General features: G+C 45.2%; 1 protein-coding gene across 2 annotated transcripts in view; it reads left to right on the top strand.

Annotated features, from left to right (window-relative positions):
• ccdc39 (coiled-coil domain 39 molecular ruler complex subunit) overlaps window positions 1-20847 on the top strand; it is a 191868-nt gene that overhangs the window by 148907 nt on the left and 22114 nt on the right. For both annotated transcript variants that reach the window (XM_070882270.1, XM_070882271.1), the window contains exons 17-19: window positions 2718-2858; window positions 8736-8915; window positions 15966-16057. In XM_070882270.1, coding sequence (XP_070738371.1) covers window positions 2718-2858; window positions 8736-8915; window positions 15966-16057 — 413 coding nt within the window. The remainder of the gene's footprint in view (window positions 1-2717; window positions 2859-8735; window positions 8916-15965; window positions 16058-20847) is intronic.

The following is a 20847-nucleotide window of genomic DNA, read 5'->3' as shown; positions in this document are numbered from 1 at the left end:
GGCGGTGTGAGCTGTGAGGAGGGCGCTAAGAGGCTGCAGGGTGACTTGGACAGGTTAGGCAAGTGGGCAAATGCATGGCAAATGCAGTATAATGTGGATAAATGTGAGGTTATCCACTGTGGGGGCAAAAACACGAAGGCAGAATATTATCTGAATGGCGGCAGATTAGGAAAAGGGGAGGTGCAGCGAGACCTGGGTGTCATGGTTCATCAGTCATTGAAAGTTGGCATGCAGGTACAGCAGGCGGTGAAGAAGGCAAATGGTATGTTGGCCTTCATAGCAAGGGGATTTGAGTATAGGAGCAGGGAAGTCTTACTGCCCTACCTGGAATATTGTATTAGTTTTGGTCTCCTAATCTGAGGAAGGACGTTCTTGCTCTTGAGGGAGTGCAGCGAAGATTCACCAGACTGATTCCAGGGATGGCTGGACTGACATATGAGGAGAGACTGGATCAACTGGGCCTGTATTCACTGGAGTTTAGAAGGATGAGAGCGGATCTCATAGAAACGTATAAGATTCTGACGGGACTGAACAGGTTAGATGTGGGAAGAATGTTCCCGATGTTGGGGAAGTCCAGAACCAGGGGACACAGTCTTCGGATAAGGGGCAGATCATTTAGGACTGAGATGAGGAGAAACTTCTTCACTCAGAGAGTTGTTAACCTGTTGAATTCCCTGCCGCAGAGAGTTGTTGATGCCAGTTCATTGGATATGTTCAAGAGGGAGTTAGATCTGGCTTTTACGGCTGAAGGGATCAAGGGGTACGGAGGGAAAGCAGGAAAGGGGTACTGAAGGACGAATCAGCCATAATCTTATTGAATGGCGGTGCAGGCTCGAAGTGCACCTATTTTCTATGTTTCTATGTTTCTATGACTGCAGCAACTGCAGGGGAATCTCCCTGCTATCAGCCACTGGGAAAGTTGTCGCTCGCGTTCTCCTCAACCGTCTTCTCCCTCTGGCCGAGGAGCTCCTCCCGGAATCACAGTGCGGATTTCATCTCCTACGGGGCACAATGGACATGATCTTTGCAGCTGCAGGAAAAATGTAGGGAGCAGCGCCAGCCCTTATAAATGGCCTTTTCTGATCTTACAAAGGCTTTTGACACTGTCAACCGTAAGGGTCTATTGGAGCGTCCTCCTCCATTTCGGATGCCCCCAAAAGTTTGTCAACATCCTTCGCCTGCTCCACGACGACATGCACGCCGTGATCCTTACCAACAGATCCATTACAGACCCAATCCACGTCCAGACCGGGGTCAAACAGGGCTGTGTCATCGCTCCAACCCTCTTCTCAATTTTCCTCACAGTCAACAAGCTCCCCGCTGGAGTGGAACTAAACTACAGAACCAGTGGGAAGCTGTTGAACTTACACCGCCTCCAGGCCAGATCCAAGATCACCCCAATCTCTGTCCGTTGAGCTACAGCACGCGGACGACGCCTGCGTCTGCGCACATTCTGAGGCTGAACTCCAGGATATAGTCGATGTATTCACTGAGGCATATGAAAGCATGGGCCTTACGCCTAACATCTGTAAGACAAAGGTCCTCCACCAGCTTGTCCTCGCCGCACAGCACTGCCCCCATTCATCAAGATTCACAGCGCGGCCCTCGACAACGTGGGCCATTTCCCTCTTATCAACAAAAACAGACATTGTTGCAGAGATTCAACACCGCCTCCAGTGCAGCCTTCGGCCACCTGAGAAAAAGAGTGTTCGAAGACCAGGCCCTCAAATCTACCACCAAGCTCATGGTCTACATGGGCTGTAGTAATCCCCGCCCTACTGTATGGATCAGAAGCATGGACGATGTACAGAAGGCATCTCAAGTCACTGGAGATATATCGCCAACGATGTCTCCGCAAGATCCTGCAAATCCCCTGCTGGGAGGACAAGCGCAGCAACATCAGTGTCCTCGTCCAGGCTAACATCCCCAGCATTGAAGCACTGACCACACTCGATCAGCTTCGCTGGGCAGGCCACATAGTTCGCATGCCAGACACAAGACTCCCTAAGCAAATGCTCTATGTGGAGCTCCTTCACGGCAAACGAGCCAAAGGTGGGTAGCAGAAACGATAAAAGCACACCCTCAAAGCCTCCCTGATGAAGTGCGACATCACCACTGACACCTGGGAGTCCTTGGCCGAAGACCGCCCTAGTTGGAGAAAGTGCATCCGGGAGGGTGTTGAGCTCTTCGAATCTCAACGGTGAGAGCGTGAAGAGGTCAAGCGCAGGCAGTGGAAGGAGCGTGCGACAAACTAGTCCCACCCACCCCTTCCCTTGGCGACTATCTGTCCCGCCTGTGGCTCTCGTTTTGGATTGTTCAGCCACCAAAGAACTTACATCAGGTGTGGAAGCAAGTCTAGCTCGATTCCGAGGGACTGCCTATGGCAAATAATAATAACATACATGACCAATCAATCTGTTTTAGTGAGGTTGGGTGAGGGATACATATTAGCCAGACAACTGGAAGAACTCCCGTGCTCTTCATCAAATAGTGCCATGGGATGTTTTATGCCCACCTGAGAGAAGACGCGGCCTCGGTGTAATATCTCATCCAAAAGACAGTGCAGCACTCCCTCAGTACTGAAAGAAAGCTGTATATATTTCTGCCGGGATATATTTTAAGGATCAGGAAAAGCATCATGACTAAATGAGCAAATTTTTTTTACAATCATCCTCACTCCTCCAAAATGAAAGGTGACTTTGTGGCTTTTCCCTCAGAGCATGAGAAACACCTTCGACAATCTGCTCAGGGAAGAATCAGCGCTCCATGTAATGGCTGATGAGAAACAGGACAAAACCATACATCTACTAAAGGAGTTGGATGATCAGCAAGTCAAACTGGAAAGGGTGACAAAACAGGTGTGTATATCTGATTATTACTATTTGTAGCATTGTGTCGGTGTCAGATTCTTTCAAACTGCTTTTTGCTCTGAAACCATTGTACTTTACAAATTAGTATTCCTTTAAGGATAGAATAAAAGGAAAAGGAGGTGGGGTAGCATTGCTGGTTAAAGAGGAGATTAATGCAATAGTTAGGAAGGACATTAGCTTGGATGATGTGGAATCTATATGGGTAGAGCTGCAGAACACCAAAGGGCAAAAAACATTAGTGGGAGTTGTGTACAGACCTCCAAAGAGTAGCAGTGATGTTGGGGAGGGCATCAAACAGGAAATTAGGGGTGCATGCAATAAAGGTGCAGCAGTTATAAAGGGTGACTTTAATATGCACATAGATTGGGCTAACCAAACTGGAAGCAATACGATGGAGGAGGATTTCCTGGAGTGCATAAGGGATGGTTTTCTAGACCAATATGTCGAGGAACCAACTAGGGGCGAGGCCATCTTAGACTGGGTGTTGTGTAATGAGAGAGGATTAATTAGCAATCTCATTGTGCGAGGCCCCTTGGGGAAGAGTGACCATAATATGGTGGAATTCTGCATTAGGATGGAGAATGAAACAGTTAATTCAGAGACCATGGTCCAGAACTTAAAGGCGGCTAACTTTGAAGGTATGAGGCGTGAATTGGCTGGGATAGATTGGCGAATGATACTTAAGGGGTTGACTGTGGATGGGCAATGGCAGACATTTAGAGACCGCATGGATGAACTCCAACAATTGTACATTCCTGTCTGACGTAAAAATAAAAAAGGGAAGGTGGCTCAGCCGTGGCTATCAAGGGAAATCAGGGATAGTATTAAAGCCAAGGAAGTGGCATACAAATTGGCCAGAAATAGCAGCGAACCCGGGGACTGGGAGAAATTTAGAACTCAGCAGAGGAGGACAAAGGGTTTGATTAGGGCAGGGAAAATGGAGTACGAGAAGAAGCTTGCAAGGAACATTAAGACGGATTGCAAAAGTTTCTATAGATATGTAAAGAGAAAAAGGTTAGTAAAGACAAATGTAGGTCCCCTGTAGTCAGAATCAGGGGAAGTCATAACGGGGAACAAAGAAATGGCGGACCAATTGAACAAGTACTTTGGTTCGGTATTCACTAAGGAGGACACAAACAACCTTCGGATATAAAAGGGGTCAGAGGGTCTAGTAAGGAGGAGGAACTGAGGGAAATCCTTATTAGTCGGGAAATTGTGTTGGGGAAATTGATGGGATTGAAGGCCGATAAATCCCCAGGGTCTGATGGACTGCATCCCAGAGTACTTAAGGAGGTGGCCTTGGAAATAGTGGATGCATTGACAGTCATTTTCCAACATTCCATTGACTCTGGATCAGTTCCTATCGAGTGGAGGGTAGCCAATGTAACCCCACTTTTTGAAAAAGGAGGGAGAGAGAAAACAGGGAATTATAGACCGGTCAGCCTGACATCGGTAGTGGGTAAAATGATGGAATCAATTATTAAGGATGTCATAGCAGCGCATTTGAAAAGGGGTGACATGATAGGTCCAAGTCAGCATGGATTTGTGAAAGGGAAATCATGCTTGACAAATCTTCTGGAATTTTTTGAGGATGTTTCCAGTAGAGTGGACAAGGGAGAACCAGTTGATGTGGTATATTTGGACTTTCAGAAGGCTTTCGACAAGGTCCCACACAAGAGATTAATGTGCAAAGTTAAAGCACATGGGATTGGGGGTAGTGTGCTGACATGGATTGAGAACACTGTACATTAATGATTTAGACGTATGGATTAAATGTAATATCTCCAAATTTGCGGATGACACTAAGTTGGGTGGCAGTGTGAGCTGCGAGGAGGATGCTATGAGGCTGCAGAGCGACTTGGATAGGTTCGGTGAGTGGGCAAATGCATGGCAGATGAAGTATAATGTGGATAAATGTGAAGTTATCCACTTTGGTGGTAAAAACAGAGAGACAGACTATTATCTGAATGGTGACAGATTAGGAAAAGGGGAGGTGCAACGAGACCTGGGTGTCATGGTACATCAGTCATTAAAGGTTGGCATGCAGGTACAGCAGGCGGTTAAGAAAGCAAATGGCATGTTGGCCTTCATAGCGAGGGGATTTGAGTACAGGGGTAGGGAGGTGTTGCTACAGTTGTACAGGGCCTTGGTGAGGCCACACCTGGAGTATTGTGTACAGTTTTGGTCTCCTAACCTGAGGAAGGACATTCTTGCTATTGAGGGAGTGCAGCGAAGGTTCACCAGACTGATTCCCGGGATGGCGGGACTGACCTATCAAGAAAGACTGGATCAACTGGGCTTGTATTCACTGGAGTTCAGAAGAATGAGAGGGGACCTCATAGAAACATTTAAAATTCTGACGGGGTTAGACAGGTTAGATGCAGGAAGAATGTTCCCAATGTTGGGGAGGTCCAGAACCAGGGGTCACAATCTAAGGATAAGGGGTAAGCCATTTAGGACTGAGATGAGGAGAAACTTCTTCACCCAGAGAGTAGTGAACCTGTGGAATTCTCTACCACAGAAAGTTGTTGAGGCCAATTCACTAAATATATTCAAAAAGGAGTTCGATGAAGTCCTTACTACTAGGGGGATCAAAAGGTATGGCGAGAAAGCAGGAATGGGGTCCTGAAGTTGCATGTTCAGCCATGAACTCATTGAATGGCGGTGCAGGCTAGAAGGGCCGAATGGCCTACTCCTGCACCTATTTTATATGTCTATGTTTCTATGTTTAAGTTGTTTCGACCATGATAATTGTAAATGTGCTTGACAACAACATAAAATCTTAAATATTTATCCAATAACAATGTTACAGCTTGACAAAATGAAAATAGGTTACATGCTTGAATTTCAAGCAAATTAATATAATCTAGTATTTTGTATAATATTGTACAGTTGGGGCTAGATTTTTGGCGACTTTGCGACCGGGTTTTTGCCGCGCTTTGACCCTCTGCAGCGAAAACCCGGTCAGCGGGATCCTCGGGCACCTCTTTGCAGCGGCGTTTCCACGTACTGCCAGGGAGAGGTGCGCCGATGTGCAGATTGCGTTTGTGTTGCATTTTCAGCACTCTCCCAATTCTTACACAATGCCCAGAATACCGACAGGGTCAAAATGACAGAGCAGGAGTAGACCATTTGGCCTCTCGAGCCTGCTCTGTCATTTAATAAAATCATGACTGATCTGATCATGGGCTCAGCTCCAGTTCCCTGCCTGCTCCCATATCACTTAAAAATCTGACTATCTCCGTCTTAAATATATTCAATGACCCAGCCTCCACAGATCTCTGGGGCAGAGAATTCTATCGATTTTCAACCCTCTGAGAAAATAAATTTCTCCTCGTCTCAGTTTTAAATGGGCAACCCCTTATTCTAAAACCATGTTCCCTAGTTTTAGTTTCCGTTTTGAGTGGAAATATCCTCTCTGCATCCACCTTGTCGAGCCCCCTCATTATCTTATAAGTTTCAATCAGATCACCTCTCATTCTTCTGAACTCCAATGTGTATAGGCCCAACCTACTCAACCTATCCTCATAAGTCAACCCCCTCATCTTCAGAATCAACCTAGTGAACCTTCTCTGAACAGCCTCCAATGCCAGTATATCCTTCCTTAAATACGGAGACCAAAACTGTACGCAGTACTCCAGGTGTGGCCTCACCATAGCCCTATACAGTTGTAGCAGGACTTCTCTGCTTTTATACTCTATCCCCCTTGCAATAAAGGCCAACATTCCATTTGTCTTCCTGATTACTTGCTGTACCTGCATACTAACTTTTTGTGTTTCATGCACAAGGATCCCCCGGTCTTTCTGTACTGCAGCACTTTGCAATTTTTCTCCATTTAAATTATAATTTGCTTTTCTATTTTCCAGCATTATATTCCATCTGCCAAATTTTTGCCCACTCACTTATCCTGTCTATATCCTTTTGCAGATTTTTTGTGTCCCCCTCACAATTTGCTTTGCCACCTATCTTTGTATCATCAGCAAACTTGGTTACATTACACCCGGTCCCTTCATCTAAGTCATTAATATAGATTGTAAATAGTTGAGGACCCAGCACAGATCCCTGCGGGACCCCACTAGTCACTGTTTGCCAACCGGAAAATGACCTATTTATCCCGACTCTCTGTTTTCTGTTAGTTAGCCAATCCTTTATTCATGCTAATATATTACCCCAACCTCGTGAGCTTTTATCTTGTGCAGTAACCTCTTATGTGGCACTTTATCGAATGCCTTCTGGAAATCCAAATAAACCATACCCACTGGTTCCCCCTCATCTACCCTGCTAGTTACGTCCTCAAAGAACTCCAGCAAACTTGTCAAACATGATTTCCCTTTCATCAAACCACACTGACTCTGTTTGATTGAATCATGCTTTTCCAAATGTCCCACTACTGCTTCCTTAATAATGGACTCCAGCATTTTCCCAATGACAATGGCTAACTGGTCTATAGTTTCCTGCTTTTTATCTGCCTCCTTTTTTAAATAGGGGCGTTACATTTACGGTTTTCCAATCTGCTGGGACCTCCCCAGAATCCAGGGAATTTTGGTTGATTGCAACCAATGCATCCACTATCTCTGCAGCCATTTCTCTTCAGGCCCTAGGATGTAAGCCAGCAGGTCCAGGGAACTTGTCCGCCTTTCGTCCCATTATTTTATCTAGTACTACTTCATTAGTGATAGTGATAGTGTTAAGTTTCTCCATCCCTATAGCCTCTTAATTATCCACTATTGGGATGTTTTTAGTGTCTTCTACCATGAAGACCGATATAAAATATTTGTTCAATGTCTCTGCCATTTCCATGTTCTCTATTATTAATTCCCCAGTATCATCCTCCAGGGGACCAACATTCAGTTTAGCCACTCTTTTCCTTTTTATGTACCTGTAGAAACTCTTACTATCTGTTTTTATATTTTGTGCTAGTTTACTTTCAGAATCTATCTTCCCTCTCTTAATCATTTTTTTAGTCGTTCTCTGCTGGCTTTTAAAAATTTCCCAATCCTCTGGCCTCCCACTAGTCTTTGCCACTTTGTATGCCTTTGTTTTCAATTTGATACCCTCCCTTAGTTTCCTTAGTTAGCCACAGATGGTTAGCCCTTCTCTTACAGTCTTTCCTTCTCATTGGGATATATTTTTGTTGCGCGGTAAGTATGAAGACCTGCAAAAAGATAAGTTAAAGTTCTTATTTTTTAATTATTTTTTGGCGATTCAGTCGGTTAGGGTTTTTTGAATGTTTCTTGCAATTTTTATTTTTTGCTTTCCCCCCTCCCAAGGCCTCTCTCACATCGCTACCAGCCCTGAACTAAAATTTCCGAAACTCATGGTTGCGCCGCGAATCTTCATGCAATGCCGACTTTACCGACGTAAAGGCCAAAAGTTAAGCCTAAACACGGTAGCGCAGCGTAAACAGTAATTTTGGCGTAAAACTACCGTTTTCATCGAAAACCAAAAATCTAGCCCTTGATCTGTAAGCAGTGGAAAATACAGTAATTATAGACACTAAACAGACACAAGCAAAGCTAGAAAATTCTAGTTGTTTATCAAATTGAAAAGCAAGCAACTTCCAAATAACTTCTAAAAATCTCCGTCTCCAAACATTTATTTCATTCACTGCCTTCTTTCATCACAGCTGATCGACGGTAGAAACCCTCACCCATACAAAGGCGTATACTGTTATACTTTTTCAAAATTTATTTCTTCTAAACTTTTCCGAATAAAATAATTACGTCCAATTTGCTATGGGGGAAGTAACTTTCAAAACATTTTCCAGCACTGACAGGAATTCTTCTACTGTTTATCCAATAGCATCTGTAATATTTGTACTCTGAGAGAAATTCTTAATGTTGGATCAATTTTCAAAATAAATAGAACGCTAAAGTGGTCAGAGATGTTCGTTCCGCCAAGAAAAGTCCGGGAGAAACCCACGAGGAACACGATATTGATCTGCGTGAACTGCGAGACTTTAACAGGTCATTGAACAAGTTATTAGCAGATGCAATGGATGATTGTCCAAGTTTGGCTGGAGATCTTCAACTTTACTTTGATCAGGTAAAACAAACCAATATATTGTGCAGCTACAATTTTTAAATGCTGGATTTTGAGAGGGTGTGGTATGAATCCTCGGCCTGGATTTTGCGATTGATGGCGTACTTACGGAGTATGCAGCTAGCATCTGACCACTATGCACACTTACCTGACAGAGACCCTCCTTCGCGAACTTGCTGGAAGATGCTGCGTAGTAGAGGGCAGCGTAACGGCCCAAAGATCCCAGGGGCGGAGTGTGTGCGGAAGCATACTTGGGATCATGTGGGCCGGTGCTACAGTCAGGAAAGGGAAGCAACATATATTTGGAGAATTGATCTTTGACTCTTTCTCAGCGAAAGAATGAAAGGAGATAAAAACAGGAAAAGAATAAATAAATCCACGAAAAAGAGAAGGCCGATTCGAGTAGTTTAATAGCACTCAGCAGAATAGGGTGAAATTCAATGAAATTAACATCTACTACTCTTCTATTTCTTTTAAAGAAACATAAATTTAACAACATCCACTATAAGTTATCCAGATGACTCTGTGTGTATGCTTGTCAATTTGTGCTAATATTCCATATTTTTACAAGGTCCTGGATGTCATCTAATTGGGAAAAAAGCATTTTTTAAATTCCAAAACAGTAATAAAGCATCAGATGAAGATTTTTTATTGACGGGTAGTCCCTTACGCTATGGAAACAAGCCCTCCACCTGTTTCCACCAGGCATAACATTTTCATGCAGAATTGCTGGGCAGTTGGTGGGCAATTAGCCCAACTCTGCGGCAGCAGTTAGGTTTCCAATGTCGGTGCAGATGATCTATCAAGTCGGAACTTGAGAGATCGCAAGTTCAGGAAATCTCGAACTTGCTGTCCATTTCAAAGATGGTAGAATACGCTGTCATACTCACTGCAAATTCTGCCCCCTTATGCTTACAGGTGGGACTTACAGACAGGGGTGAGGGCATCTGGTTTAATGCTTCTGCACAATACAAATAGGGTACACCTTACCTTAAGAATAATGAAATGATTTCCCTGCTGAAATTCAAAGTTAGTGGTTAAGAAACTATGGGCCGGAACTTGGTCAAAGCCAAGGCCTGCCCAAGTGCCGCCAAAGGGCCGCCGAGAGACCGAGCGGTACTTTGCCAGGAAGATCCCTCTAAAAGAGATGGCAGCATCGCCCGGCGGCAAAATGACGGCTTGCGCCGTCAATCTGGGAGGCAGTGGGCGGGAGCTCTCAACCTTGGCGGAAAATGGGATCGTCACCAAAGTATCACCAAGGAGGCCCAGGGAGGGGAGAACACTGAAAAATAAAAACCTTCATAAAAAACACACACCAGAACACCTTCAGGGGACACCATACAGGTAAAATGCTGAAAGAAAAAAAATTAAAACATGTTCAATAACCTTTTTTGCAGGTCTTCATACTTACCGTCGGGGTTAAACCTGCCTTCACACAGCGGTCCTTCCCCCTGCTGCCGCTGACTCCCGCTGACTCCCGCCCGCACCAAAATGGCACCTTGGCGGGCGGGAGGTCACTTACGCGACTTGGTCGCCAGTGGGCGATTCCCAGCGGTATTCCTCTTTCACCGGCATCAGATTAAGAAGAATCTGTCACCGAGGGGAGATTGCCGAGAAAACTCGGCGGCAGTCTGCGGCAGCCGGCAGTAAGGCCATCAATTTCGGCCTTAATCCAATAATAATAATTACAGCTATAGCTTTTCTCTGATTTCTGACATTAGTTAAATAATTGATTAAAATTTCATATACCAATTATGCTAGACATGTGTTGTGTATGCAATAACTGTTAGACTGAGTACTGTTTAACTCCAAGAGGTATGACCTTGGCTCTATTTTGTTAAGGCCCAAAGTGCATATATACAAAATGGCTGGCCTTTTATACTTGGGCCGCACACACGTGCGTGCAGCCCAATGGCCTCCATCTCGTGGCTAGTGATCACAAAAGTACATACGTGATAATACCCCCCTCTGAGATATTAACACAGTCTTTTACAAATTGAGACGGTCCGGTGTTTTACGCTCTCAGTTCAGCTCCAGCCTTGGGCGAGTGTTCAGAGTCTGTTGTGACTGGTGGCTGGGTGGCTGACCTGGTGGGAGTGGCAATGGCCATGTCAGGGATTGAAAGTCCATTTTCATTGAACATGTCAGTGATTGAAAGTCCCAATTCACTGATGAACACTGAGTCCTCTGATGACTGGGGTTAAGTTGGTTGGTTGTTGATTGTCTCTTCTTCAGACTGTTCCGGTTCGTCTGTGTACTGCAGCTTTGTCTGATCCATATGTTTCCTGCATGTTTGCCCATTTTTGAGCATGACAAAAAAATTCTCTGTTGCCCTCCTTGACCATGACAGTACCAGCGATCCACTTGAGACCTTGACCATAACTCAGAACATATACAGGATCATTTACAGAAATATCGTGTGACACAGCTCGCGATCTTGCTGGCTTTGTTTTCTATATTCAACATGATTATTCAAGTCAGGGTGTACAAGAGATGGTCTTCAGACCTCTCTTCATCATTAGTTCAGCAGGCGAGACCCCGGTAAGCATGTGTGGTCTTGTCCTGTAACTCAGCAGTATGCATGACAGGCGGGTCTGCAGTGACCCTTGGGTTACTCATTTCATACTCTGCTTTATGATTTGGACAGCATGTTCTGCTTGCCCATTGGATGCAGGTTTAAACGGTGCTGACCCTACATGTTTGATACCATTGAGTTTCATGAACTCTTGAAACTCCTGACTGGTGACGCACGATCCGTTGTCGCTAACAACAATGTCAGGCATATCATGTGTCGTGAACATGACACTGAGATTCTCAATGGTAGCTGTTGGTGTGCTGGATGACATGATTATACACTCTATCCACTTTGAATATGCATCCACCACAACTAAAAACATCTTCCCCAAGAAGGGACCTGCAAAGTCTATGTGGATCCTGGACCATGGTTTGGATGGCCACGACCTCAGACTCAGCGGCGATTCCACTGGTGCTTTGCTGAGCTGCATGCAAGTGTTGCACTGATGCACACATGATTCCAGCTCAGAGTCAATTCACGGCCATCATACATGAGACCTGGCAATGGCTTTCATCATTACAATGCCGGGATGTGTGCTATGTAGCTCACGTACAAATTTCTCTCTCCCTTTCTTGGACACAACAACACGATTGTCCCACAGTATACAATCCGACTGAATAGGCAGTTCGTCTTTGCGACGATTGTAAGATTTGGTCTCCTCGCACATTTGCTTGGATATGGCAGACCAATCACCTTTGAGGATGCAACTCTTCACCACCGATAAAATCGGGTCCTGGCTGGTCCAGGTCTTAACTTGTTGAGCCGTGACAGGGGTTCCTTCACTCTCAAAAGAATCCATAACTAACAATAGGTCTGCCGGTTGTGGCATTTCCACCTCTGGTGTGGGCAACGTCAGATGGCTCAAAGCATCGGCACAATTCTCGATGCCAGGTGTATGGCGAATGACAATCATAAGCGGATAATGTCAGCGCCCACCTCTGGATGCGGGATGAAGCATTGGTATTGATACCTTTGTTTTCAAAGAACAGTGAAATGAGCGACTTGTGATCTGTCTCCAGTTCAAACCGAAGACCAAACAGGTACTGATGCATCTTTTTAACCCCATACACATGGGCTAGTGCTTCTTTCTCTACCATGCTGTCGGCTCTTTCCGCTTTAGACAAACTTTTTGAAGCATACGCGACTGGTTGAACTTTACCCGACTCATTAGCTTGTTGGAGTACGCAACCAATTCCATATGATAGAAAAATAGAAAATAGGTGCAGGAGTAGGCCATTCGGCCCTTCGAGCCTGCACCGTCATTCAATAAGATCATGGCTGATCATTCCTTCAGTACCCCTTTCCTGCTTTCTCTCCATACCCCTTGATCCCCTTAACCGTAAGGGCCATATCTAACTCCCTCTTGAATATATCCGATGAACTGGCATCAACAACTCTCTGCGACAGGGAATTCCACAGGTTAACAACTCTCTGAGTGAAGAAGTTTCTCCTCATCTCAGTCCTAAACGGCCTGCCCCTTATCCTAAGACTGTGACCCCTGGTTCTGGACTTCCCCAACATCGGGAACATTCTTCCCGCATCTAGCCTGTCTAGTCCAGTCAGAATCTTATATGTTTCTATGAGATCCCCTCTCATCCTTCTAAACTCCAGTGAATAAAGGCCCAGTTGATCCAGTCTCTCCTCATATGACAGCCCAGCCATCCCTGGAATCAGTCTGGTGAACCTTCGCTGCACTCCCTCAATAGCCAGAATCTCCTTCCTCAGATTAGGAGACCAAAACTGAACACAATATTCCAGGTGGGGCCTCACCAAGGCCCTGTACAACTGCAGCAAGACTTCCCTGCTCCTATACTCAAATCCCCTTGCTATGAAGGCCAACATACCATTTGCCTTCTTCACCGCCTGCTGTACCTGCATGCCAAAGCATCACAGGCCAATACTAAACGTTTAAATGGGTCATAATGTACCAGCAGCTTGTTAGAGCAAAGCAGATTAGTGGTTTTCTCAAAAGCTCTGTCTTGAGACGCACCCCACATCCAGTTGTCGCCTTTTCTTCGCAGCACGTGCAGTGGTTCTAATAAGGTGCTCAATTTAGGTAGGAAGTTACCGAAGTAATTGAGTAGACCCACCCAGGAACGAACGCAGCTCCGTCACATTCTGCGGCTTGGGTGCATTCTTGATGGCCTTGGTTTTTGCGTCCGTGGGCCTGATGCCGTCAGCAGCAATTTTCCGCCCCAGGAATTCGACCTCTGGTGCCATGAAGACACACTTCGAGCATTTCAGTCTGAGTCCCACTTTGTCCAGACTATGTAGAACCTCTTCCAGGTTGTTCAGATGTTCTTCAGAGTTACGACCTGTGACCAGTATGTCATTTTGGAAGACAACAGTTCTGTGGACTGACTTCAGTAGACTCTCCATGTTCCTCTGAAATATTGCTGCAGCCGAGCAAATTCCAAAAGGGCACCTGTGATAAATAAACAGTCCTTTATGCACGTTAATGCATGTGAGGCTCTTCGACGTCTCGACCAGCTCCTGTGTCATGTAGGCCGACGTCAAGTCCAGTTTGGTGAATGACTTCCCCCCGGCTAGCATTGCAAACAAGTCATCAGTCTTCGGTAACGGGTACTGATCCTGTTTCGAAACCCTGTTGATCGTAGCCTTGTGGTCTCCACAGATTCTGACTGTGCCATCACTTTTCAGCACAGGAACAATGGGGCTGGCCCATTTATTAAATTCAACCGGTGATATGATCACTTCATGCTGGAGTCTGTCCAGTTCGATTTCGACCCTCTCCCTCATCATATATGGAACTGCCTGAGCTTTATGATGGACAGGTCTTGCATCCGAGTCCACATGGATCTGCACCTTGGCTCCCGTGAAGTTGCCGATGTCTGGTTCGAACAGCGAGGGGAACTTGCTCAATATTTGGGCACATGTATCTTTCTCCGAAGACAAAGCCTTGAAGTCGTTCCAATCGCATCTGATTTTTTTCAAACCAGTTCCTGCCGAACAACGTTGGACCATTGCCTGGGACAATCCATAGCAGTAACTCGTGAACTGCGCCATCATATGACACTTTAATTGTGGCACTGCCAATCACCGTTATGAGTTCTTTGATGTCCGTGCGTAACTTGGCATTGACTGGACTCAGCATGGGCCTCACAGCCTTAGTATCCCACAGCTGGTCGAATGCCCTCTGGCTCATTATCGATTGACTCGCCCCCGTGTCCAGGTCCATCGATACCGGCACCCCATTAAATTTCACGTTGATCATTATCGGTTTGCTCTTAATTAGGAACGAGTACAGCCCATACACTTCCTCCTCTGGTATCTCGGATTGCGTATCCGGATCCGTGCTAGTCTGACCATCATCCTCCACGTGGTGTGTTGCAGCACACTTGCTCGTCTGCGGACATGGCTGGTGATGCCCCACTCTCAGACAGCCTTTGCAACTATATTGCTTAAATCGGCACTGCTGGTGCCGGTGATTTCCCCCACAATGCCAACACGGAGAAATCGGATGCATTCCCGCTGGTGGACTTTGGGCAGCCACAGGTTTCGCATACGCAGTCGGGTAGGCCCTGCCATATGCCGTTCTGCCGAATGCCGAATCAATCATACTTACAGTACTTACTGAGTTTTGATTTTTCACTGATATCTGCTTTAGACTTCTATCCGCACAACTGAGCAATCGTGATGGCCCTGTTCAAGTCCAACGTCTCCACCGCCAGTAGTTTACGTAGGATCACCTCGTGGTTGATGCCGATTACAAAGAAGTCCCGCAGCATGTCTGCCAACACAGCCCCGATCTTACACGATCCCGCTAGACGTCTCAGGTCGGCAACGAATTCCGCCGCATTCTGGCCTCTGAGTGCGTGTAAGATCTGTATCTCGAGATGATGATGCCTTCATCTGGTTTAAGGTGGCCCTGTACCAGTGTACACAATTCTTCATACGTATTCTCTGTTGGACTCACATGCAGGAGTAGATTCTTTATCAGGCCATAAATATTTGGACCGCAAACCGTGAGGAACATCACCCGGCGCCGATCTGCGTCGCCGACCTCCTCCATTTTGTTGGCCACGAAGAACTGGCTCAAATGGCTCACAAAGTCTGCCTAATCTTCTCCTTCCACGAACCGCTCCAACAATCCAATTGTGCTCATTTTTGCATGCAAAGGTTCTTGTTGTCTTGTCGCCAAATGTTGTGTATGCAATAACTGTTAGACTGAGTACTGTTTAACTCCAAGAGGTATGATCTTGGCTCTGCTTTATTAAGGCCCAAAGTGCATATATACAAAATGGCTGGCCTTTTATACTTGGGCTGCACACACGTGTTTGCAGCCCAATGGTCTCCAACAGTGATGCCATCTAGTGGCTAGTGATCCCAAAAGTACATACATGATAACATGCTATAATTAGGTTTAGTATTATTTAGAAAATCTGTTAAGAAAACTACTAACAGCAATTCGAGGCATCTGCGTTCAATATAACCTAATTGTGGATATTTTAATTTAGGCTGGTCTACCATTACCAACTGCTCCAACACCACCATGTAGTCATCACAGTTCAAGATCATCATCTATTCACAGCTCTGCATCATCTGTGAGGTTAGTGCCACACAAGTAAACATGTATCGTTAAGCTCTGGGCAAACATGATGTGAGCAAATAAGAGGCCATTTATTAATTCATGCCATGATTCCTCACACATCAAGTCTGCAATTGGGCTATTTTGGGGTGGGAGAATTCTTCAATTACATCATTCAATTACATCGTGTTTACAGCACAGAAACAGGACATTCGGCCCAACTGGTCAATGTCGGTGTTTATGCTCCGCATGAGCTTTCACCCATCCTTCTTTTAACAGCATGCCCATCTATTCTTTTCTCCCTCATGTGCTTATTGGTTTCCCCGTAAATGCATCGATACTATTTGGATCAACAGCCCCTTGTGGTAGTGCGTTCCACATTCTTACCATTCTTTGGGTAAAGAGGTTTCTCCTGAATTCCTTATTGGATTTATTGGTGACTATCTTACATTTATTGCCCCTAGTTTTTGTATTCCCTACAAGTGGAAACATCTCTCTGCCTACCCTATCAAACCCCTTCATCATTTTAAAGACCTCCATTGGGTCACCGCTCAACCGTCACTTTTCTAGAGAGCAGAGCCTAAGCCTGTTCAGTCTTTCCCGATAGTTACAACCTCTCAGTGCTGGTATCATCCTTGTAAAACATATTTGCACCTTCTCCAATGCCTCGATATCCTTTTTATAATATGGAGTCCAGAACTGTGCAGAATGTCTTCTTGTATTTTGTCACAATCTTCCTTTGTATTAACACCACCCCCCAATTTGGTGCCATTCGCAAAGTTAGAAATTGTACTTCCGATTCTCTAGTCAAAACTTTAATGTAATTAAAATTGAAATAGCACGATATAACGACTGGGAACAAATCATGCCAAACCCTTCCAGATTCTAGAAGGGGAGCACGGTCTTCAAGCAGAAATTCATTTTCTTAATGCTGTGTTTTATGGGAAATTAATAGGATAACATTTTATAGTATACAGCAAATATAAATTCTAAAGCTGGGTACTTAAAAAAAATACAAATATTGAAAATCATTTTCCCCCCTTCTCTCCTTGGTGAAGACAATAATGATGCCAGCCACTACCAGAGAGCATGCCCAAATGAGCGCAGATGATCTAGGCTCTTAAGTGGGGGCATCAGAACCAAGCCAAATCTTATCCTTATCTAATTTTTACAAGTGCACTTGGGGATGGACGCCAGTTACGTTTCTCTTGATGGTTAGTTTTTCTGGATAAAATATCCAATTGGGGACATATCAACCGACTTGGGAAGTAAATTTGAAATGAACAAAATCAATTAGAATTAAGGAGAATCCAGTTCTTAGGTAGTTTGAGGTTCCTCCTCCAAGATCGCTTCTCAAACGTCAAACATTCCACGAGCTTCTTCACTCAAGTCAGAGGTAAGTGAGCAAATTTGGCTTATTCCGAGGAATGCCTAGTAACACTGCCTATCTTAGACGAAAGACTGTTCCAATCTGTTTTGCGGTTCCAGTGCAGCGATGACACCGGAATCTTTGAAGGTGCCAGGATAAATTAATACAGTTGTTTTTAAAAAAGAGCGTACAGGATCCTTGGCTTTATAAATAAAGCCCACGGTAACTTTTATAAATCACCGGTTAAACTTCAACTGGAATATTGTGTCCAATTCTGGGCATCACACTTTCGGAAGGATATCGAAGCCCTGCAGCGAAGTTTTAACAGAATGCTACCAGAGATAAGAGACTTCAGGGACTGATCTCCTTAGAGCAGAGAAGGTTAAGGGGGGATTTAGTGGAGGTGTTTAAAATTATGAAGGATTTTGATAGAGTAAATAAGGAAAAACTGTTTCCACTGGCAGGAGCGTCAGTAACCAAGAGGCAAAGGGCTCAATTTTCCCCGGGCATATTGCAAGAGTTATGCCCATTTTTGTTGGCCTCGACTATTCCAAAAAAATAACTTGCAAATTTCCCCTTTCTATTTTTTGAAATTGACGGTGCGCAGCCTGTCCTTTAGCTTCGGCGGGGCGGGGGGTGTGGGATGGAGCCTAATGTCTGCATCGAAAAAACAATGCCCCCCTTCTGCGCATGTGTGGGGAAAAAAAGGAAGTTTTTTTAAATGATTGCTATGGGCGCGCATGCCCAGTACACCTCCCGGTCTGCATTCGGCCATTTTTAAATAGCCAGTGGTGTGTGAGAACTTTAATTCTCAGTGGAAAAATCGGAGCTGCAATACAATATGCAACGCGGCTCAGGAACCAAAAATTTCTCACAGGATGAAGCGGAGGCACGAGTTACTGTAATTGAGGCCAGATGACACGAACTGGACACCAGCAGAGGTCACATAAAAGTTTCACCAAAAGAAATGAAGAAACGCTGGAACCAACTTGCAGAAGATTATGTGCAATGGTGACCACCCCGAGGTCTGGAGGCTAGTGCAAAAAGAAGTGGAAGGACCTTGGTCAAGTAGTTAGTGCAAGTAATATTTTCATTTATTCACTGGAATTGCAATTGTAAATGTGACCATCTGTATATGTCCCATCCAGCAGAGTGACACCCTCTCTAAAAAGTTATATTTTCATCTTGGCAGAGGAAGATGGCACACAACAAAAGGGAAAGAACTCGGAACAGGAGGAGGCCCGGCAAATCTGCACTCACTGACACCCTTGGAAGACAGGGTCGCTGCTTTGATGAGCCCTGAATGGGGAAAAGCAACCACCACTGTACAAGCTGGGCCCAAACTCGAGGGAGAGGATAAGCTCTGCAAATTCCACAGTCTGGCTTTGCTAAATGTTAAGTACTGTGCGGGCTAACCATGCTTTAGTTCATGGGGATGTCTCCGTTAACTAAGCCTCGGTTGATGCAATGTGTTATTCTTCATCGCGGTCCTTCAAATGAGCCTCCTGCCTGCGCTGTGTGAGCCTACTTATGCCACCCATCCTGCCCCCTCCTCTGCTGCTAACCATTTGTCTGTTCTGTTATATTTTGCAAAACTTGAAGCCAACCCTGACGAGACTGAAGATGATGCAGAAGAAGATTCAGACCCGGATGAGCCTGAAGAGGAGAACATCTTCCAATCCCACCTTCCAGACCAGGAGCATGGGGGTGAGGGGGAGGAAGGAGGAGAGGAGCAGGGGGAGGTGATGGATGAAGTCCCCACTGTTGTACTCACTCTGGAGGAGATGCAGGTGCCGCCCATTGAGGTGCCAGACCCTTTCCTGAGCAGTATGAGTGTTGGGACATTCCATGGTTTCTCACAGTCCGAGGCTGCGGGTCTCAGTGGGATGCAGCAAGCCACACCTGTGGTGAGGAGGGGAAGAAGAGCTTGTCCGCGCTCGCCTGAGGTGCATGATCTCACAGATGTGGTTCAGATGATGGCAATGAGTGCAGAGAGCATTGACCTTATGCGATCACTCATGGACACCAGCAGTGGGGTGGGTGATGAGGTATCGGGACTGTCGGGAGAAGTAACAATACTCTCACGGGAAATGGGAACACTGTGCAGGAACTTTAGGGATGGAATGCCGCAGATAGCTAATACAATGTCGGTGCACATGACGGAGGGAATGTCGCAGGTAGCTGATACACTGTCGGTGAACATAAGGGAGGGAATGTTGCAGGTAGTTGAAACACTGTCAGGGCACATGAGGGAGGGAATGTCAGAGTTAGCTGCTGTAATAAAGGAACTTGCCCAGACCCCGCAGCCATTGACAGAATCAACTCCCACTCCAATCCCCAGACCAGCCTCTGAAGAGGCCCAAGCCAGGCCTTCCACATTACCGCCTGCCCACTCCCTCCCCATCAAGAAGTGCGCATTACCTGAGAAGCTCTAAAGAATAAGCTTAGTACCAACCCGAGAAACGCTGCGCCACCGCCTGCGGGCAGGGGTGAAGTCACCAAGGCCAAGCGCAGTCTTAAAATAAGGTGGAGGAGAGATGGGTGCAGCCTTTCTTTGCTGTTGTTGTTGTTATTATTATTGTTGTTACTGTTGTAACTGTTCTCAAATTAAGTTTTTTGTAAGTTATGTAAATTTACAAGTTTAAAAGTTTGTAAGTGATCTTAAAGTTTGTAGGTGATCTTAACTGAAAACGTTAAAGTTTGATACAAGAATCATTTTATTAAAGTTAAGTACAAACAAATGTTTGTTGAACTTTTAACTAAAATAGATTTTACATTATAACTGAATCATTTCCATTATTTGTTCCATTATTAACACAACTTTTTGAATTAAAGAAGAATCATTTCCATTATTTGTTCCAGTAAAACAACACATTACAGAACAGGTCCAAACAGTAAACATGGTCCATTTGAAATAGTTGCCGCTGAGCCTTCAGGCAGAAAAGCGTTCATGGGTGAGCTGCTGGCGCAAAGCTCGAGCAATCATTAAAGGAGCACGATGGACCGCCCTCCTCCACTGTTGTGCTCCGGGTTCAGGTAGCTGCATGGCTTCCTTGTCCTCCTCCTCATCATCATCTGCATCTTCCTCTTCATCATCAGCCACTCTCAGCTCAGGTGGGTCTTCTACTACCAGCTGCTGCTGCCTCATGATGGCTAAGTTATGCAGCATATATACACAATAAAAGATCCCACTATTCAAAGAAGTGCAAATGGAACAAATAATGGAAATGATTCAGTTATAATGTAAAATCTTCTTGTATCAAAAGAGCAGGGGAGTTCTCCCGGCGTCTTGGCCAACATTTATTCCTCAACCAACACTTAAAACAGATGACCCGGTCATTTATTTTATTGCTGTTGTGGGACCTTGCTGTGTGTAAATTGGATGCTGCGTTTCTAACATTACAAGTGACTACACTTCAAAAGTACATAATTGGTTGTAAAA

The sequence above is a fragment of the Pristiophorus japonicus genome, chromosome 6 (assembly GCF_044704955.1).
Source record: "Pristiophorus japonicus isolate sPriJap1 chromosome 6, sPriJap1.hap1, whole genome shotgun sequence".
Taxonomy (NCBI): Eukaryota; Metazoa; Chordata; class Chondrichthyes; family Pristiophoridae; genus Pristiophorus; species Pristiophorus japonicus.
Note: the sequence above shows the minus strand (reverse complement) of the source record. Positions and strands in the feature narration are given on the sequence as shown.